Genomic DNA, 21,803 nt, shown 5'->3' with positions numbered 1-21,803 from the left:
TTTGACCCTCCGCGCTTAGCTGCCTAAAAGAATTCAGGGAGAAAAACCTGCTTAAAGGAAGGGAACATCCCCTTAGCCTCATAATATAAACTATGGCAGACAGGGAGAAATCTAGCAAGCCTGTTTGCTGAACTTTCTTTTGTGTACAATGTTTCTGGGTGGCCCAGTAAGAATTTGTTTACCACATGTTTCCTCTTTTTTGTCTACCTGTATATTGCCTGCTTTCCCTTTGAAATCCCAGATCTCTCCCTCCCGCTCCTTTGTCCAGAGTGGCATATAAGCCTCAACTGCCCAATGCCTCCATGGGTCTCAGATTCTTATGGCACCCTCTCCTGCACATCCACAACAAATTTTAGGTATTTTCTCCCGTTAATCTGTCTCATATAAGTTTGATTATCCCAGCTAGAGCTTAGAAGGTGGAAGGAAAATTATTTTTGGTGCCCCTCCACTGCAGACCATTATACCACTCCTCTCTAGAACATTTTCTCTTCTTTTTGTTACTAAGTCATAACCTTTCAAATTGCTGCTTAATTTCCAAATTCATACTTCCACAGCTTCAAATCACTCAAGCAACCTCTCAATCTTCTGTACTAAATGACTGACTCTTAGCATCAGTTTCATGCTGGTGATAGAGTGTTAATTACAAGTACAAAGTCTGAACTCTGCCAACAGGATCTGAGACTTTGGGCAAGTCTCCTCAAAGCTTGGAACTTAGTTTTTGTCATTTGAAAACTCGCGGATTTCTAAAATCCCGTACATCTATAATCATGATTTAAACATAACTAGGATTCTTATGTAAAGATACGGTAGATTTTCTTAAGAGAAGCCATTTGACAAGTCTTACAGAACCCTGCCCAAGCCCCTTACTGTGCTTATGGATATCACCTGCCTCTTGCACTATTTCACTACCGAATTAAGGGGAGTTTCAGCTACAGTTTTGCACTGGGGAGAACGGTTTTATGGCACCTGCTAAACTGTGCGAGGGTGATAGCACTGCAACCAATACCAAGGAAGCTTTTTAGAAGCAAAACCAAGAGCTTTGTTAGTTGAAAGCTACGCCCCAGGGCTGCCCTGTTTGACATGCTAACCACTGCTGAAGATTCTTTAGGGCCAGGCAGAAAAGGCTTGGGTTTGTTTTTTTCTTTTCAAATTCCAAATTCCCTTAAACCAAAAGCTGGCCTCCAAACAATCCTGTCTGGGACTAAACCTCACCCGTTCTGAGTGTGGAAACATGACTCCTCCTCGCCAACCACCGCAAGAGGGAGAAGCAGCTCCAGGGAAGCCGGGTGAGGCCTGCAGCCTCTCTCACCAGCCCGGCCCCCGAGCCCACCAGCCAGTGCCAGCCACCGACTCCACCACTCACCGCGGGGAGAGGCTCCACCGCCCAAGCAGACTGCGGCTCGGACTGCGGCGCGTCACGTGATCGACAGCGTAGCCAATCAGCGCAGCCTCTGCTGTATTCAAATCGGCGGCGGGGCTGACGGTTGCACCGAGCGACGCCGACAGCTGGACAGCGGCTGGAATGTAACTTTCCACCGCGATGCGCTGCGCCTGCCGCTGACGGACCTCTGGCAGACCACCCGGGTGGGCGGAATGGAGAAGCGGAGTGTGCCTCCTGGGCCTTATCGGGCCACCAAGCTGGTAAGACAGCGCGAAACGACGAGACTGGCCAGCCGTGTGATGGCCGCCACCACTTTTACGTGAGAGCGTTAGTACTTTATTTTGGACGAAGGGATGGATCCCAGAGCCTCTTGTTTCGCTGACAAGGAGATTGAAAGGAATTAACCGGTATCACAAAACCCTTGCGGGACGGGTCTGCGCCCCCCCCCCCCCGCCCTTTTGCTCCCGACGCCCGGCGGTAGGAGCATCCGCACTAATGCCTTGTTAGGCGGCTCGGGTTCCGGGGGTTGTCGGCGTCCCCGGAATGTCATAGACTAATTCGAGTGTAGCCGCTCCCCGCGCCTGATCGTCTACCCCTATCAGGATTCGAGAAGAATTTAGAATGAGTTCCAATGCTTTGTAGGATCAGACTCGGAGCAAGCCCAAATGCCACAGCTTCGTTTTGCTGGCCCTGTAGAATTGAAGGCAGGATGTACCAACTGAATGCCACTAGGTAACAGTTGATTATTTCAAAACTAAACCTAGAATATAGCACTGTTGGTAGTCACTGTGTTGGTACTTGCATACAGTGCCTCGCTCATTTAGATCTTCATCCTAGAGGATCCTGTGCCACTGGTTATGTGACATTAGGAGAGACACTTGACTTCTGTGAACCTCAGTTTCTATGCTGGTCCAGTAGGGCTGATAATACATGTCATCCCTAATAAATTTTCAGATACGTGAAAGTGTATTATGTTCTGTAGAATAAAAAACACTTTATCCTCTGGATAAATTGCAGCTCAGTATGTTTCTTGAATAAATTCATGTACAAAACGTGGAGGTGTGGGAAGAAAATAATACAGTTATTGTGTTTTCAGCCATTAAATTTTACGTTGTGGTGTTGGGGACACTAGGTTAGGTAAATGATAACATAGCTAGCTGTGGCTTAGCTGCAGTTACAGATTTCTTGACCTCTAACGTAGGATTTTTCAATTAAAAAGTGATGTGTTTATTCTACACCACCACCACCTTCATCTCCACTGTTAAAGCTGCTACAAACCTAAAAGTTTGGGTGATCTGAGGACAATTTGGAAAATGTGAGTGTCTTTTAAAAATGTAGATATATCACAATGTCATTAAATACACAGTGAACTTAAAGCTTACTTAATTTACTCCATCTGTTCTATATTCTCTATTGGAATCTTCACATAAGAGATACAGTAGTAAATATATAACCAATTTTAATATTAAAGGTATTTTACCAGTGAAACTACTGCGGGCCACAATATTTGGCCAGCATAGAAGTTACAAATGCAGGTTCTAGTCAATCAAATCTGGGTTTGACAGGTTCATCACTTACACTAGCTGTGTGACCTTGGTCAAATGATTAAGTTTCTCTGCCACATATTCCTCATCTAAAAATGGAATAATAATAGTACCTATTCACAGCATTGTGAGAATTAAAGTGCAATAATGAATGTAAAGACTATTGTCTGACACAAATGCTACCAGCATATTATTAATATTAGTTGAGATTTTTTTAAAAAATAGGAATAAATACTTTCTCTGTGGAGGACTAAAGGCAAGTTTGTTGCAATTCTTCATTATTCCTAGGTTTTCTAGATAAGCCACTCAGCCAATGAAGTGCTTTTAGTCAAAAACTTTTACCAAAAAATATTGTTACAAGAGTAGAATTAATAAAAAGAAATCAGTATGAGATATAAAATTTTCTATAGCACAAGTAAGATGAATGATTTCTTCATGAGTTTTTATGATGTCAGATGTAAAGGAAAAATTTTTCCTTTATCATTTATTTTGAATCAGTAAGAAGTTTCATTTTTGTTTAATTTTTAAAAAAATGTTTTCCTTTTTTTTTTTGCAGTGGAATGAAGTTACCGCATCTTTTCGAGCAGGAATGCCTCTGAGAAAACACAGGCAACATTTTAAAAAATACGGCAATTGTTTTACAGCAGAAGAAGCTGTGGATTGGCTTTATGACCTATTAAGAAATAATAGCAATTTTGGTCCTGAAGTTACAAGGCAACAGACTATCCAACTATTGAGAAAATTTCTTAAGAATCATGTAATTGAAGATATCAAAGGTAGATGGGGATCAGAAAATCTTGATGACAACAGTCAGCTCTTCAGGTACTGAACAAAGAAATAACTGCATAACTGAATTACTTACGATAAAGTTTAACTCCGCTTCTATTATACTGTTACTAAAACAGCAGTTTCTTCAAAAGTAATGTTTTCTGTAGAGAACTGTTCTTAATCCAATTAAGACCATTTAGAAGTTAAATATACTTAAAGTTAAGAGCTGCACAATTCAAACTTTTAAAACGTTAGAGATTATATATGCATATAATAGGGAGGAAAGCGTGAGATATTATTACTTCTGCATATTTTGAAGCTGTATAACATTTCAAAGATAGATCATTATTAACCTTTAGTTTCATAGATTCAAGAATTACAAGACAAATTGTCACAGGTCCTTGCCTTCAAGTAACATATATTCTTGTATAATCTAAGAATACAGGTGATACGATAAATAATACCAAACTTTATGTAATAAATAACAGAAGAAATATACCATAGGTTAAAGAGAATATTAAGTATTTATGAACCAAAGGCCTTGCTTTATGATTACAGGTGTTTTTTTTAATTTCTAAGCAGGGTAGGTATTAGCTCCTTTTTACAGATGAGGGAGCTGAGACCATGCTTGAACAAATTATGTTCCCTCTGTCTGAAATATGTCCTTCTATCTTGAAACACTATACCCAGTTGTCAGACTAGTAAATATATTTTTTCTCATATCAGTTCTATTGTAGGCTCTCCTGTTGAGCTTTTCTGAGTCCCTCAGGCCACATAACTGCTTTTTCTCTCATGCATCCAGGGTTCTTTGTTATATTTCTATTAAACTTTGTCTTTGAATTCAAATATCTGCTTTGTTTTCCTCTACAGAATTAGCACTTTTCAAATGAAATGTCATGGGAATTGATTTTTTACCTATGTTATGATCAAAGATGATTTGTGCCATAGAAGTAAACTGCAATAACAAGCATATGAATAGTTCGTTTTGTATAACACACTAGAACTCTTTCCTCTTAATTACTCCTTAGTCACCTTTGTGGGCTCCTTTGCTGGCTGCTGCCCATCCTTTAGCTGTTACTGGTTCTCAAGGTCCTAGACTTGTCTTCACTTCACCTCTTTCCCTGTGCTTTAGACCCATTTTCTTGCCTATTAGACAGGTACTTCAAATGTGGCATATAGAAAATCACTATCATCTCTTAACCTAATATTTGTCATCTTATATCCATATCTTAATGAATGGCACTATCTTCTCTATAGTTGCCTTGGTTCTTTCCCTTCTTCCTTTTAATATGATTTCATTATCAAACAAGTTCTATTGTGCTGCCTCAGTAGTTCTCATCTGTCCACTTCTCTCTCCACTGAGAATATTTTCATTAGTCCGTTATTCTCTCTTACCTGAAATTCTGCATAATTCTTCAACTAGTCCCCCTGCCTCTAGACTTTTACAATAGTAAATAAACTATGGAGTACTTAAAAATAAAGTTTACCAAAAATGTGTAAGACCTTACTTGGGAAAAATCAGATGACTCATGAAAGAAATTTAGAAAATGTAACATTCTAGGACCATTTTGTATGTGATACCTCTACAACAGAATTGATTCTAATAATAACTGAATTATTCTAAAATAAACTTAAAATATGCACAGTGTACTAAAGAAAGCAGGAAACTATTAAAATATATTTGAAAGATTTAATGGAAAAGTCAATTTACCGAATTTTCATTCTTTGGTGTCAATAAATGTAAGTAAATCCAATTTTTGTGTGATTTTTAAGATAAATAGACACTGAAAGTTTGTTTCTGATCTCACATTATTTAATTACATGTTATTCTTAAACCAGATTTCCTGCAAATTCTCCACTTAAAACTCTTCCACGAAGGCATCCAGAATTGAGAAAAACCAGCATAGATATTTTTTCCAAAGATAAAGATAGTATTTTTAAATTACGAAACTTATCTCGCAGAACTCCTAAAAAGCATGGATTACAATTCTTTCAGGTAAAACATCCTTTTTACTAATCACTAATTTAAATATAATTACCATGTGCTTAATAATAGAATCATTAAAAGTAAATGGTTCATTAATATTTGAGGCCAATAGTTGAAATCTTAACCTACATTATATTCTAAAAATGTATATGTAAATTTTTTGGAACCCATAGAAACAATAAAAAAAAAGGTAGTAAGACATACTTGAAACAGTAATAGTATAATTTAAGCATGTTTTATTTTAAATTGATTTAAGGTGCTGGGGGCAGTTGCAAAACCAAAAGCTTTATCACCATATGTTAAATTATTTCTTCAGGTGACACTTACCTTATAGCTCCACAATGATGCTTTACTAAATATTAGGAGTGGTATCTGTTCAGTATATCCTTAATTTGAGCATAACATATTAAACCAAATAATTCTTTTTTCAGGAAAATACAGAACACATGAACTGTGAAATAAACAATGAAGATCAAGAAAACTCTATTTATAATAGAGAAATAAGCCAGAAAGACGTTGAAGAAGTTTGGAGATATATTATTCTGATCTAGTAAGCTAAAACTAAGCTATAACCAAGTACTGAAGATGTTTAGAATGTTAACTTGATGTTTTCATCAAGATATTCAAGTGGGAGAAAAAAAAACAGAATTGTTCTCCAACCTTACAGTTTAACCTGTATATGTGCTTCTTAATAAATGGTCTTGTTATATATAGTACTAGTACAGTAGAAATAGAATTTTTTCAGTATGATTTGCTTCTCTTTTGAATCAAAGTTGTAGCTTGTTTGGGGTCTGTTTTGGAATACTTCAAAGGTTATTAAGATAAATATATTTGAAAGTGGATACTAAATATAAGCCTACAAATTTTGATTGCAGAAAAAACAGTAAAATATTCTGAGGGCTTTGTTTGCCAATCAAACTCATATTTATATTCTATTCCACTTATTTTATGGAGGAAAAAAAAGTTTGTATTCTTTTCTTCTATTTAGCCTGCAAACGATTTTAGGTGTGTCATCCCTAGAAGAAGTCATAAATCCAAAACAAGTAATTCCTCAATATATAATGTACAACATGACAAATACAAGTAAACATGGAATAGTTATACTACAAGACAAATCAGGTTGGTATCAATAAAAGAAGTTGGAATATTTTTAAACTTGCTAACAAAGGTTTTAGGTGTTGTGGGGGTGTACAGAGACCACAATGTGAAAAGCAGAATACTTTGAGAGAACATCAGGGAGACTATTGTTTTATCATAGGTGCTTTAGCATAGTGGAATACTACTATATATAATACATACTATTATTTTAGTTCTTAAGGTAGATTCATATTTTTTAAATGACAGGGTTAAACATCCAAAACATATGTAAATATAATTAAAACTATTGATTAACCACATTTTATTGAGGACCTATAATGTGCCAGGCATTGTTCTAAAGATTTAGTGATAAACAAGAGGGAAATGGTCCATGCCTTCCTAGAGCTTACATGAGTAGTTATATACAAATTTAAAGGGCTCAAGACATACATGTACATAAAACCAAAGTAACACACAATACAATAATCCCAAGCTCTTAAGACCAGCATTCTAAAGATCACTGGTTTTGTATTTTGTATTATGTTATGTTTTATATTATATTAATTACATATTTTTATATAATGAGTTGCTTTCAGGTATAAGATAGGGAAATAATTTAAGTCAGATGCATCAGAAAAGTTAAATTATAAGAAATGTATCAACAAATCCAGTCAAAATGTTGAATCATTTTTTTATAATCAGTGCTGTCTATAGAATTAATTGACAATGCATTACTTTGTGTTTCTTTATGTGGGCAAGAACTTGGAGGTTTTAATTGTAGGAGCAAATAATAAATGTCAAAACGTAAGAGTATTATGTTGTATATGCATTTGGCTTTGGACCATTCCCATTTTTCATTACCTAAAATAATTAACAGTATGTGTTCTCATCCAAGCTTTCTATTCTTTGTAACCATACACCTTTCAAGTCAAGTGTATGTGTGGTTTTTGTGTATGTATCCAAAAACTGCTATATTTTATGCAGCATATTTCAGTTAGAGGCAATTAAAATGTTTGAAGCAAGCCTCACTGTGAAAGTACCCTGTATTTAAATACGGCTTGTTTCAGTCATAGGTCTCACTCAAATCAGTAATATTCAAACCACATAGCTATAGTCAGGACAGAAATTAAGATAAAGAAAAGATGGTGGTAGTGGATAAAAATGAATATTAATTTTTTCTGAACTACCCCTCCCAAAAAATCATTAGTTTTTGATTTGGGGGTAGCTAATTGTTTTATGTATCATGGCAAGAGTCAAACTCAAGATCCCTATAACTTTTTAAACTTGTATTTTAAAATAGTGTCTTGGCCCTATGTCTTGTTAAACATATAATTTTTAATCCTGGTAATACACATATACATATATCCATGCATATATACATACATAATTATATGTAATAACTTAAGTTTTAAATACTCATATAATATCATAAAAATGTCACTTATTAAACAATGTTAATTTTTGTCTGTGTGTAGATGACCTTCCTCATTGGGTGTTATCTGCCATGAAGTGTCTAGCAAATTGTAAGTTAAACTCTCTCTCTCTCTTTCTATATGTGTATGTATGTGTGTGTGTGTATATATATATATATATATATATATATATATATATATATATTCTATACTGATATTATTTAACAAGAACTGAGAAAACTTTTTAAGTAATTTGTTAAAGTCCTGATAAAATTAAAGTATGTCATTACTCTTGATGTTTATATGAAAATGTGGAACTGATTACATTTCTTGGCATGTGGAGTATGTTATATAGCCCTTTACTTTTTCTATGCAAATGGTGATTTTATAATTCAAGCACGTCATTTATGGCTCAGTTCTCATATGTCATTAAGTCATAGGCCTCAGGATCTGAAAGAATTTTTAGGTGTAATCTACATCAAGTTGCCTCAGTGAGGCCCAAACAGTTCAAGTAGCAAATTGTAAGTAAAGCAGCTTGTAAGTGGAAAGTTTCAGTCAGAAATGAAGTCTCATAAAACCCACTCATACCTGTTGCCAACGTACATGGCTTCAACATTCAGGTCCTGCACGACATGCAGGATATATGAATGGGACTTTTATGAAAAATGATCTGTCACTAATCAGCAAATCATTTTTCAGCATTTCATTCATCAAGCTTTTTTTCCAGTGATGAGTGATAGTTGATTTTTATAATTTAAGACCCCTGTTCAAGCACACAACCCTAATTGCTTTCAAAATCAATTTAAAAAATGTGCAGAGGTGTGTGCTTTTAAATCATCAAAAGTTAAATTATATTTTAATAATTTTGTTACAAAGGTATTTTTCTAGTTCTTATAAAATTAGTATTTTATTAATGTTCAGGGTAAATATAGATTCCCTTGTCTGACTGGGTTTCAATACGACAAAATAACAGACTAAATAGCAATAAAGTAAGTAATATAAGTCACAGATTTTATTTATTAAATCGAGGTAAAGATCTTGATCATAATCTTAAGATTTTTGAGTTTCTCTTTCTACCTTTCCCCCCTACCTAACTGCCCTTTGCTCTCATGTCTTCACTCATGGTTAGCAGCTCAGATAAGCATACTTCCAGGGATTTCTCTGATGGCCCATTTTCAAGGATTTGTGTCCTCCCTTTCTTCCCAGTTCATGTTACACCTAAATGATACCAAAGATATAACTTACCGGGTTCCAGTTTAATGACAGTATACCTAGACAGAAGAAATACTAAGATTTTTACTTGTTATTTAATCCCTCACAGTAATCCTGTGACATATGAGATTCAGTGATCAGTACACTATTACTAATATTTTTCTAGAGAGAAAATTAAGACTTAGAAAGTCTTCTAGTACATTATGAGCTATGTATTCAAACCTAGATTTTCTAATTATAAGTTCTGTACTTTTAATTCCAGTAAAGTATTTTCTGTCTAAGAAAATTTTCTAATTATCACATTTTTTATTCTATATATTAAGAATATTTCTTATATCCTCCTTAGAAAAATATTTATTTTGCTGTACATGAAGCCCGTATTAGCCTTTAAGCTGTTAAATGTGTGTGTATGTGATTTGTTTTCTTTAATCCTTTTTCATTGTGTGTGCTCATACTTGTGGAGCCACACAAAAGTTTAGACACCAAGAAGTAAGAGAGATCATTTGGGTTTGGGGAGGGAAAGATTTTAACTTGAAAGATAGCATAGTGACTCACACCTGAATGCATACCGCAGTCACTAGAAAGACTTACCAAAGATCATGATTTGGTATGTCAGGAAGCTTTTTTCTTTTTCTTTTTCTTTTAACTATGCTTCAGAAGATTCTTATGGCCAAGATACCCAGGTCAGTGTTTGGAAACAACTGAATTAGTGAAGCAGAAGCAAATATTTTTAGGTCAGTAATCCAAGCTCCACCTCCATAGATTCTGGTCTGTGTAGAGGAGCTTATATTTCTATTAGGTACATTGGATGATTTTGATTATGTAGTCCATGGGCCACCCTTTAAATGTTGTTGGCCCTCAAGGTCCAAGGTGTTGCTCTCACTTTACACTGCTCTAAGTTCTAATTCTAGTTTTGCCACCAAGAGCTCTTTCATCTTTAGCAAGTTACTCTGCTTCAGTTTCCTCATCTGTAACATGAGATCAGGTCTTCCGAGGAATACAGTAATGAGTATGCATGGTGATTTCAATGTTAAGCTAATGAAACAGAATGTAAAGATAATAACTCCTTAAGGGTATGAGTCATATCAGGCAAAATTTATTCATAAAAATGTAAATTTGCAAAAGACAACTAGTAAGAATTATTTGCATTATCAAAATATTCTTTGCTTTATAAAATGAATTGTGATAAAATTCCATTAAAGTAAATTTCCCTACGGCTTTTAAATTATATTTCAAATTTTACTTTATATGCAGTTTCTCAGATAAATAAATATTAAACAAAATACTAGTAATTGCTTGCAGTGATTTCTGCTGAAAAGATGAGGAATGTGACAGAATTTCAGAATTTATTAAACAAAGCTCCTTCATGAAATACAGGTTTTACGCTTTTTATAAGTATGTTTTTAAAATAAAATATATTTTGCTTTTTTTTTTTTTTTTTCCTGCCTTCTACCTCTTAGGGCCAAGAAGTAATGATATGAATAATCCAACTTATATTGGATTTGAACGAGATGTATTCAGAACAATTGCAGATTATTTTCTAGATCTCCCTGAACCTCTACTTACCTTTGAATATTATGAATTATTTGTGAACATTTTGGGTATGTGTGGATTTTTACTTATTATTTAAATTCATTTTATTAGACTTTTCAAATTTCCCATAATTTAAGAGATCTAAAAGTATAGGTAAATAGGAAGATGGTAAGCTATAAATTATTTTAAAACTCGGTAACACTCTGCTATTGTGTTGTTGTCCATTAATTCAGATATATCATTCCAACATCAATTCGCCACACCAATTGGGTTTCCAACAATTCAATTTATTTCTGACAGTAACTATCCAGAGCTCGCCCAGACCCCACAAGTTAAAGACAAAGTCCTTCAGTTCTGATACAAACTACCCAATGTTAGCGCAGACGGCACAGACTAAGGGCTCAGTTCCACCAGATGGCCCTCACTTCAGGTACCAGCTCCAAATGGGGTCCTCAGGCTCACACTTCTGCCCAGCTAACTACCAACTCAGGGGTTCCCACAGATTTAATAATTCACTACAGCAGCTCACAGACTCTGGAAAGTGCTTCACTTAATGATTCCCAGTTTATTATACAGGGTCCAAGTCAGGAACAACCAAATGGAACAGACACACAGGGTAAGGATGGGCTGTGCAGAGTTTCCAGGCCCCCTCCAGGAAGCCACCCTCCCAAGCACATCCGTGTGTTCACCAGCCTATAAGCCCCTTAACCTCATTGTTTCAGAGTTTCAATGGAGATTGCCATACATAGGCATGATTGATTAATTCATTGGTGACTGAATTAAATCTCTAACCCCTTCAGGGAGGCCTGAGATTGGCCGAAAATTCTAACCTTCTAAGCAAGGCCATCCCTAAATCACTTCATAAACTCAGATGTGCTCAAATAGGCTTATTATGGGTAACAGAAGACTCTTACCACTCAAGAAATTCCAAGGGTTTTAGGAGATTTATGCCAGGTACCAGAGACCCAAAAGACCAAATATATGTTTTATTATACTACAGCTATCTTATAATTAAGAGCTTTTTAATAGTTCTAGACAGAAAGCAGATATTTATTTAATGTATTTGACTCAATCCATTTAATTAGATTGTTGAAATAAATGTTAAATGTACTGATATCACAAATTGAAAAATCTCTAGTCAGTCTTGCACTTTGTACCTGAATGTTGCATGTGTCCTATTTGAGTGGCTTCTGAATTAAGCAACTGCTGTTTGTTGAACTATACTAACAATATATACTATAGTGATGCTTTATTTTTTTTAACTTTACTGTTGTTTTGTTTTATTTTTGTCCACTGTCATACAGTTGCATCTTAATTTTTGTTTCATTTCCTGGTAGTTGTTTGTGGCTACATCACAGTTTCAAATAGACCCAGTGGGATACATAAAATCCAAGATGATCCACAGTCTTCAAAAAGCCTTCACTTAAACAGTTTGAATTCCTTCAAATCAACTGAGTGTCTTCTTCTCAGTCTGCTTCATAAAGACAAAAACAAAGAAGAACCAGATACTACTGAGAGACCGCAGAGAAGCAATCATGGATTTCAAGAAAAACCCGATAAGAAAATGCAGCTAGCCAATAACTTAAAAAACAGAAGAGCCAGTGCTAATGACATACTAGGAGGAAGCTGTCATAGTTTAACAGGCTTAAGTAGTGTGCATGTTCTGGCCTCTAACATCAAACCAAGGTGCTATTCTTTAGAAGGAATTGTAGATTTACCAGGGAGTTCAAGTAAAGGGGTCTCCAGAGTCTGCCATCAGTCTGTTCTGAACATAGAAGGACAAAATAATAAACAAGTTTTAGAGTCTAAGACCAAACAGGAATCCATAATGACTCTTCATTCAGAGGAAAGTATTCAAAAGCCACTCTGTGTTGGTTTTAAGAGAACCTCTACTTCGACTGTTCAAGACCAAGAGGAGTTATATAATGGGAAAAGCAAGTCAAAACAGCTTTGTAGATCTCAGAGTTTACTTTTAAGAAGTAGTACGCATAGGAATAGTTATATCAATATGCCAGTGGCTGAAATTATCATGAAACCAAATCTTGGACAAGGCAGCACAAGTGTGCAAACAGCTGTGGAAGGCGAACTCGGAGAGTATAGTACCACAATCAATAAAAGACTCTGCAAAAGTACAATAGAACTTTCAGAAAATTCTTTACCTTCAGCTTCTTCTATGTTGACTGGCACACAAAGTAAGCTTGATGCTTTCAATGCATGTAATACTAACTTATTTTTTACTAACTGTTTTGCTTACCTGGCTTTTTCTTCTCTTAAATCAGTTTTTTCCCCCTCCAAAAGGAAAGTTTCTTATTGTAAAAGACTCTTGTCATGGCACAACCAAGATTTATTTTACTAAAGCACTTACTTTTCCTTCAGTTTCACTTATTCTGAATCACTTACTTTGTAAGAAGTGTAGAATGTTAATATTCCAATGGGTTATAAAGAAAATGAGAATCTTAATCATGCTTTTGAGGAATGTGGAAATTTCTAGGAATAGTTAAAAGAAATACTGAAATATTATTTTGCCTTTAGGTAACTGTATGCTGGTAGTATGAAAGCAACTAGTATTATTGATGATTTTTTTCGGGGGGGTAACTTTGCCTTCTAGGTCTGCTGCAACCTCATTTAGAGAGGGTTGCCATTGATGCACTCCAGTTATGTTGTTTGTTACTTCCCCCACCAAATCGTCGGAAGCTTCAGCTGTTAATGCGCATGATTTCTCGAATGAGTCAAAATGTTGATATGCCCCAGCTTCATGATACAATGGGTACAAGATCACTGGTACGTCGATTTCTTAAAGAAAGAATAATCCCTGGTTCATAAACCATAAAAGGAAAACCAAACCACCTAAATGTACTACTTGAGTGATGGTGTGGTCTTGAAATCTTAGTTTCTTGGGTTAGAAAGATACTTAAATGCTTTCCTAGCAGCAAAAATGTTGTTGTATTACTCCTTTGTACCCAGTCTGTTCTACTGTCATCTTGATCTTTATCTTGTATGAGGACTCGGGCTCTTCACTCATCCTGTATCACTTCATTGTCAGACCATATTCTACTGCCTTTTGCCAGTTCTCGTTGGTGGGGAAGGAAGAGGAGCTGCAGGCAGTGTTGAAAGCTTAAGGGCACGATAGCTCTGAAGCAGAGAATTAATGGGAAATAACACGTCCAGTAAGTCAAAGTGTTTCAGAGATTGTGGTAATGGGAAAGTTGTGTTTGATGACTTATGTGAATTAGGATGGCACGTCCTTGTGGACACGAAGTTGGGAGAAACTGCAGTGAAGCTTTGTCAGGCTCTTGAGGCTGAAGGTAGAGGCATTTATGTGCAAGTATTGATTGGAAATGAACTTTTGACTATATATAGTATCTCTATTCTCTCTCTCTCTCTCTCTCTCTCTCTCTCTCTCTCTCTCTCTCTCTCTCCCTCTCTCCCTCTCTCCCTCTCTCCCTCTCTCCCTCTCCCTCTCCCTCTGTGTGTGTCTCATGAACTTCCTCTTCCTCATAGTGCAGCTTCAATTTACAAGAGGTTTTCATAGCAAGGAATCTGGAGCTACGGTCTGTTTTTCCACTTATTAAGGGCAGTTCTTTAACAATGATAGACCTAATATAGAGAAAAAATTATTCTTGAGTAATTGTAGCGCTGTTGAAAAGCATAGGGAAGTTTATAGGGGAAGCTATTTTGAGAAACATGAGTAGAAAGGAGGTAATTCTGATTTTACACTTTTTGAGTTTGATATTATAGGACATCCAAATGATATTTATCCAACAGAATGTTGGAAATGTGTGCCTGGTGAATAAAGGTCAGGGCAGAAGGCAGACTTTTTTGGAGAGGTGGTACCGTGTTTCCCCGAAAATAAGACCTAGGCAAACAATCAGCTCTAATGCGTCTTTTGGAGCAAAAATTAATATAAGACCAGGTCTTATATTATGTAAGACCCGGTATTATGTTATATTATATAATACCTGGTCTTATAGTAAAATAAGACTGGGGCTTATATTAATTTTTGCCCAAAAGACGCATTACAGCTGATTGTCCAGCTAGGCCTTATTTTCAGGGAAACACAGTAGTTGAAGCTATGAGAGTAAATGAGCTCCACAAAGCTGAGAAAAAAAGAATAAAAAGCTGAGGACTAAACTTGGAAGGAGATGGAAAAACCTGCCTGACATGTAAGAATAACATCGAAAATATTTCAATTCAGTATGCTCATCATATATTACATGCAAAATACTTCAAATAGAATTCTGAAATTCTAATTATTCTAGAATGAGGTGTGTGTGTGTGTGTGTGTGTGTTCCTTACAGTTCGTAGGTCATATGGATATGAATGAGAGTAAATGAGTTTTGAAACATAAAATTTATCTCAGAATTTGAAGATCCCTTATGATGAAATTGAAAAATATATGTATTAATTACATAGCATTAAAAACTATGTTCCAGAGTTTCAAAAGATAAATGATGCCAACCTTGTAACCACTAATGTTTATGTGTTATATATTCTCCTTATCTGTGTTTTTGTAGGATCTACTTAATGCAACAAGTTGTTGTTCTCTAGCAGCCTTTAAGCAACATAGCTATATGTTATTAATGGAACCTATGTTATTTTCTGCTAAAATTGTGACAAAATGGAAGAAAACCTATGCTTTTTATAATCCTTTGGAATTATAGTAAAGAAATACTTAACAAGTACTTTACAAAGAATAATAGACATTCTCACCTGTCTAATATAATAAATTATTGTCCTCATTTTTAAACTGAAGTCTGCTTATCACCTTATCTCAATACTTCAGCATAATGCTAGAAATTACTGATAATTTTAATTTATATAAAAGCTCAGGTTTTTAATATGTTTCTAGATGATACACACTTTCTCTCGGTGTATTCTGTGCTGTGCTGAAGAAGTGGGTCTTGATGAGATCCTCGCTGCAAGATTAGTTTCTTTCTTAATGGATCATCATCAGGAAATCCTTCAAGTACCCTCTCACTTACAGTCTGCAGTGGAGAAACATCTTGACTACTTAAAAAGGGGCCATGTATGTATTACAAGTCTTAAAATTCTCTGATTTGTCAGTTGCAAGTGGCAAACTCATCTTGAACTAGCCTAGTCAAAAAGAGGCACTTTATCAGCTCACATAAATAACCTCTAAAAGTCAGGAATCGACAGACTCTGGGGACTCAAACAGCAATAGGACTGTGTTTCCATCCCTCCATCTCTTATTTCCAGTTTGGTCCTGTATTTGACAAACAGCCCTTCCCATGATGGGCAACATGGTTGATTAAAACTCTTGAGTTACAGATTTAATGTTTGCAACCCAAAGGGAAAAAGAGCTATGCCAACACTTCCATTTTGAAAAGTTCTTAATATGGACTCTGACCGGCCCAATCTAGGTTAAATGAACATCTTCTGGGTGGTTGAGGGTGAGTGGGTTGGAGAGAGGACCATAAATAGATGGGAAGAGAATCTGTTCTTCAAAAAATATGAGGATAGAGGGGTTACAAAGGGAAGAAACTGTTATAAGAAGGAGGGAAGGAATACTGAGCAGCCAAAAACAACAGATGTTTACTATCTTCAATGTTTGGATGCCTAGCACATATATTCATGTTTCTTCCCATATGTATCATTCTAATATTGCCCTGACTTATCATTATTATGACCACCCCTACAATTTCTTTCTCTTAGCAACAGATGTATAGGCTCTTCCCATGCCCCTCAAAAACAGTAGATGAATATTTTAACTGTTTCTGTGTTATAACATGTTTTAAGAGGAATTCAAGTACCACTTCTATTGTTACTGTTTTGTAGTTAAAATAATAAAATCCATGGTTAACAGTAATGATGATAGCTACCTTTGTTTAATACTTACTGTATGCTAAGAACTTCATGTACATTATCTCATGTCATCCCGGGACATTGTACAGACCAAGAAAAGTTAAAGAACTTGCTGAAAGTTACAAAGCTAATAGGTTGTGGAGCTGGTATTTAGATCCTTCTTAATGTGTTGAATGTTTGGTAGCAAAATAATAGGTACTAAAACCCATCAAAAGAACACTTGACCAAATAGGAACATGACCAGAATTAATAGACTTGGATTGTTTTATTTTGTTTACTACAGATTAAAAATCCTGGAGATGGACTGATTGCTCCTTTGCCAACGTATTCATACTGTAAGCAGATTAGTGCTCAGGAGTTTGATGAACAGAAAGTTTCTACGTCTCAAGCTGCAATTGCAGAACTTTTAGAGAATATTATTAAAAACAAGAGTTTGCCTCTAAAGGAGAAAAGGAAAAAACTAAAACAGGTAAGAGAATGAGCAAATTCTCAATCATTGAGAATATTTGATTTAGACTATTTGACTAAGTATTTCCAATACGCTATTGCTGGTTATTATTTCATAACACTTGGAATTTAATTTCTCATGTAAATATTTTGGATTTTTAAATATTGGATGTATAGGCTACATATGACCACCTGCCTGGTTTTACTCTTTACCCTTAAATTTTAATAATAACAGGTATATGCGTTTACTTCTGGTGTTTTGTATGATTATAGCTTAGATCAGCCTGGGAAAACAATTATAAAATTTGAATTATGTTACATAACTTTTAGTGACTCATCATTATCATTTAGAATTTTTAGCTCTATACCAAAAACCGGTAGCCACATAAGTTTGGTAAGTCCTCCGGGTGTGAGACACTCAAAGAAACATGAAATATGCTAGATCCCTGTGATCTTCATAGGCTTTACCAGTGGGAAGGAAGAAAGTCTGGAATTTAGGATATTTAGCAAGAGAAGAGATCCTAGAAAGTTAATATTAACTGAAATGTAAGATACCTTACAGTGTACCTTTCATATATGAAAAGGCAGGGAGAAACAAGGAGAAACTGAAAGGACACTCATCTCTGTAATATATGTTGAGAAAGGCACTGAATTCTTTTAAAATGTTGTACACTAGCGTCAGCTAGGGTAATCATGTTAAATATACTCTGAAGTCCTCACCTTGTCTTTAAGTTTCAGAAGGAATATCCATTGATATATCAGAAAAGATTTCCAACCACGGAGAGTGAAGCAGCACTTTTTGGTGACAAACCTACAATCAAGCAACCAATGCTAATTTTAAGAAAACCAAAGTTGCATAGTATAAGATACTAACTGAAGGAAAAAATATGGAATACTTGTGGAAGTTTAGTAAATGAAGCCATATCTAAGAATCCAGCTACTAAAAACGAAGTCTATTTATTAGTTAGGTTTTTCTAAATAAAATACATATAAGGATGTGCCAAACAAAATAATTTTTATCAATTTAAGACTGCTAAGAAACTAGTGGATCCCAACTGAGAGAAAATAACAATGGGTGATGCCAAATATTTTAACCAGAAACAACCTTTTGTTTTTTATACAGCTACCATGGAAAAGCTATTATGATGTGTGCTAAAATTATATGTACTTGAATTTTGAAAACTGACATGTGTTCAGCAAGATTTAGTTGTAATTCTGTTTTAAAAGAAAACTTATCGGCACATGTGTTTATGGATATTAGCTTAAAGAACTAGTTGTTTAGAGTTACTTTTGTTTCTACTGTGTTTCCTCTAAAATAAGACCTAGCCGGACAATCAGCTCTGATGTGTCTTTTGGAGCAAAAATTAGTGTAAGTCTCGGTCTTATTTTACTATAATCTAAGACCCAGTCTCATATAATATAATAATTAATATAATATAATATAATATAATATAATATAATATAATATAATATAATATATTAAGTTTTGCTCCAAAAGACGCAGTAGAGCTGATTGTCAAGCTAGGTCTTATTTTTAGGGAAGCAGGGTAAGTGTAAGAATGTGAAGACAGTTTGAAAACAATGAATTAACTCTCAACTGCTAAATGTTGCACTCATATCTTTTTCTACTTTTGATCTATTTATGTATGTATGTGTTTTTGAAATATGTATATATATAATAAGACTTTGGTTTACCTTAAACATTTATCCTAACTGCTTCAGTCATTTAGTTTTTTCAGTAAATATCTTTTGCATTCTTATGTTCATGAACCTAGAAGATAGAGATATATAGAAGTATAAGGCAATCATGTATTCATTCAAAAGATATTTATTTAGCAACTGCTATGAGCCTTTCACTATTTCAGATTTGTTCAGACAATGATGAATAAAACAAAATCTCTTCCCTTAAAGTATTTATTTTCTAATCAAGGGAGATATACCTAACCAGTAATTAAAATAACAGTTCACCCCCCTGAAATCAAGTCATGGGAATTCCTTCAGTTGAAGACTGACCTCTTTGATTATGGAACAATTCTCTAAGTTAGTATTTTTCAAACTGTTGCATATTAGAATCACCTGGAGAGTTTTAAAATAATATATGCTGAAGCCCTACCTTATACCAAATAAATCCGAATTTTGAGGGATGGTATATAAGCATCAGTTTTTCAAACTTTCTAGGTGATTCTAATATCCAGCCAACTTTGAAAACCAGTGCCTGAAATACTTTTGTAACGTAAATGTCAAGCTGGTGGCACACTGGCTTTTTTATTGGAAGAAAATGCTGGTATAAATGCCTCTCTTAGTACAAGGGGCTCCAAATTTAGGTATGATTAACTTAACACAAATTTGAAGCAGATTTTCTTCCATATTTTGCTCTAAGATTGTTTAATATCCATTCCTCAAGTGTAAAGATGTACATAATGCCTGGGATATAATAGACACTGTTCAATGACTGTTCTGATTTCTCAGTGTTGTGCTATAAAATGACAATGTTCCATTTGAAATTACTATTTTTATTAAAAATTTGAACAGAAAATGAAAACTATCTTTTGCCCAGAAACCTTAGCTGTAAAATTATTGGACTAAATTAGGATTCTTTCCACTGTGTTTCTGTTTTACAACTTTTCCTGTTTAAAAGTGTGTAATGTGAATGATGTTGCATATTAAGATAAAAATATTATGGGTTTTGTAACAATTTTGTTTTTGTATTTATTGATTGATATTAAATATATAAACATTATAAAAACATAGTAATCATCTGCATTAGTGATGAGACCACAAAATATAAGGTGTGTCACTTTAATAATGTGAACTTTGAAGTCAGTTTTGAATCCTGTGCAATTCACCATGTATCCTCAGACCAGTTACTTCTCTGAGTCCTAGTCTTCTCATCTGTAAGACAAAGACTATTAATAATACCTCTCTTCCAGGATTGGTGTGAGGATGAAATAGAATAATGCATGTGATGGGTTTGGCACAGTATCTAGTATAGAATAAGCACTCTATAAGTATTAGCAGTTATTAAAATTACTTAGAATTAAAGCACTAGAGGAGATCTCACAAAAATAAAGTACTTTCAATTGCTTTGGGCAGTCTAGAGGTTTTTGTTGAGTACTAATTGGCATAGGGCTGGGTGAAGGAAGTCAGCTGAGTATTAATCCGCAAGGCGAAGGAAAGAAAGACTGGAAAGCAGTAAACCAAACAATCCCTGGAACTCACAGAGCTGGGAATAGGTCATGTTCCCATCAACCAGAATGGAGAGAACTTAAAATACCTGAGGAATTGGGTAGCATGTTTAGAAGAGTTGTGCTTTTGCAGTGCAGCCAAATCAGCCCTAGAATTAAAACTGCTAGGGAGTCGGGCCGGCCCCGTGGCTCAGGCGGTTAGAGCTCCATGCTCCTAACTCCGAGGGCTGCGGGTTCGATTCCCACATGACCCAGTGGGCTCTCAACCACAAGGTTGCCAGTTCAATTCCTCAAGTCCCGCAAGGGATGGTGGGCTCTGTCCCCTGCAACTAAGATTGAACATGGCACCTTGAGCTGAGCTGCCTCCCGGATGGCTCAGTTGTTGGTTGGAGCGCGTCCTCTCAACCACAAGGTTACCGGTTTGACCTCCCGCAAGGGATGGTGGGCTGTGCCCCCTGCAACTAGCAACGGCAACTGGACCTGGAGCTGAGCTGCGCCCTCCACAATATGATTGAAAGGACAACAACTTGACTTGGAAAAAAGTCCTGGAAGTACACACTGTTCCCCAATAAAGTCCTGTTCCCCTTCCCCAATAAAATCTTAAAAAAAAAAAAAAAGAAAGAAACTACTAGGAAGTCACCCTCATAAATTTTAAAAACAAGTCTCAAAGTGTTCAAATTGATCTTAAAGTAGCTTTCTGTGTGCCAAAACAAACTTCAATACTTTAAAGAAGTACAATAAAAATCCAGCATTCAACAATGTAAGATTCACAATGTTCAGCATCCAATAAAAAATTATCAGACTGGCAAAGAAACAGAAAAAAATATAACCCATAACCAGGGAGAAAAATCAATAGAAACAGCAATGACAGACATTTTAGCAAAGTAATTATAAATATGTTCTTAGATATAAAGAAAATCATGAATATAGTGATAGAAATGGAAAATGTAAAAAAGATGTAAATAGAAATTCTAGAGATTAAAAATGAAATACACAAAATGTAAACTACATGGAATGAAATTTAAAGCAAATCAGATACAGCAGAAGAAAATATCTGTAAACTTGAAAACAGCAATAGGAACCACCCTTAATTAAGTATGGAGGAAACAAAACTGAAAAAATAAATACTCAGTGAACAGTGTGAAAATATGAAATTGAATAATGTGGGTGCAGTAGGAGACCAGGAATGAGAGAAGAAAAAGGGAAGACATAAAAATTATTGGCCAAAAATAATGGCTGAATTTTTTCTAAATGTAATAAAGACCACAGAAGCGCAAGTAACCCTCAGCAAAAGAAACATAAAACTTCACGGAGGCAAATTTAACCCAGTTGCTGAAAACTACTGATAAGGAGAAAAATACTAAATACATCCAGAGAAAAACACATTTTAGACAGAGGAACAAAAATAAGTTATAGTAACCCTGTAGAAACTGC

The 21,803-nt window shown here is 35.2% G+C and overlaps 1 protein-coding gene across 1 annotated transcript; it reads left to right on the top strand.

The window, feature by feature from the left end:
• Positions 1 to 1,463: 1,463 nt before the first annotated feature.
• DEPDC1 (DEP domain containing 1) lies at positions 1,464 to 19,932 on the top strand. The gene is made up of 12 exons (XM_019731115.3): positions 1,464 to 1,641; positions 3,482 to 3,747; positions 5,533 to 5,689; positions 6,112 to 6,230; positions 6,669 to 6,799; positions 8,233 to 8,280; positions 10,842 to 10,982; positions 12,252 to 13,106; positions 13,523 to 13,695; positions 15,764 to 15,940; positions 17,021 to 17,206; positions 17,917 to 19,932. Exons 1-12 carry the CDS (start codon positions 1,594 to 1,596, stop codon positions 18,055 to 18,057), a joined length of 2,442 nt encoding a protein of 813 aa, XP_019586674.2. The 5' UTR covers positions 1,464 to 1,593; the 3' UTR covers positions 18,058 to 19,932.
• Positions 19,933 to 21,803: the final 1,871 nt, after the last annotated feature.

This window comes from Rhinolophus sinicus, chromosome 14 (assembly GCF_057876585.1).
Source record: "Rhinolophus sinicus isolate RSI-liver-muscle chromosome 14, RSI-T2T, whole genome shotgun sequence".
NCBI lineage: Eukaryota > Metazoa > Chordata > Mammalia > Chiroptera > Rhinolophidae > Rhinolophus > Rhinolophus sinicus.
Note: the sequence above shows the minus strand (reverse complement) of the source record. Positions and strands in the feature narration are given on the sequence as shown.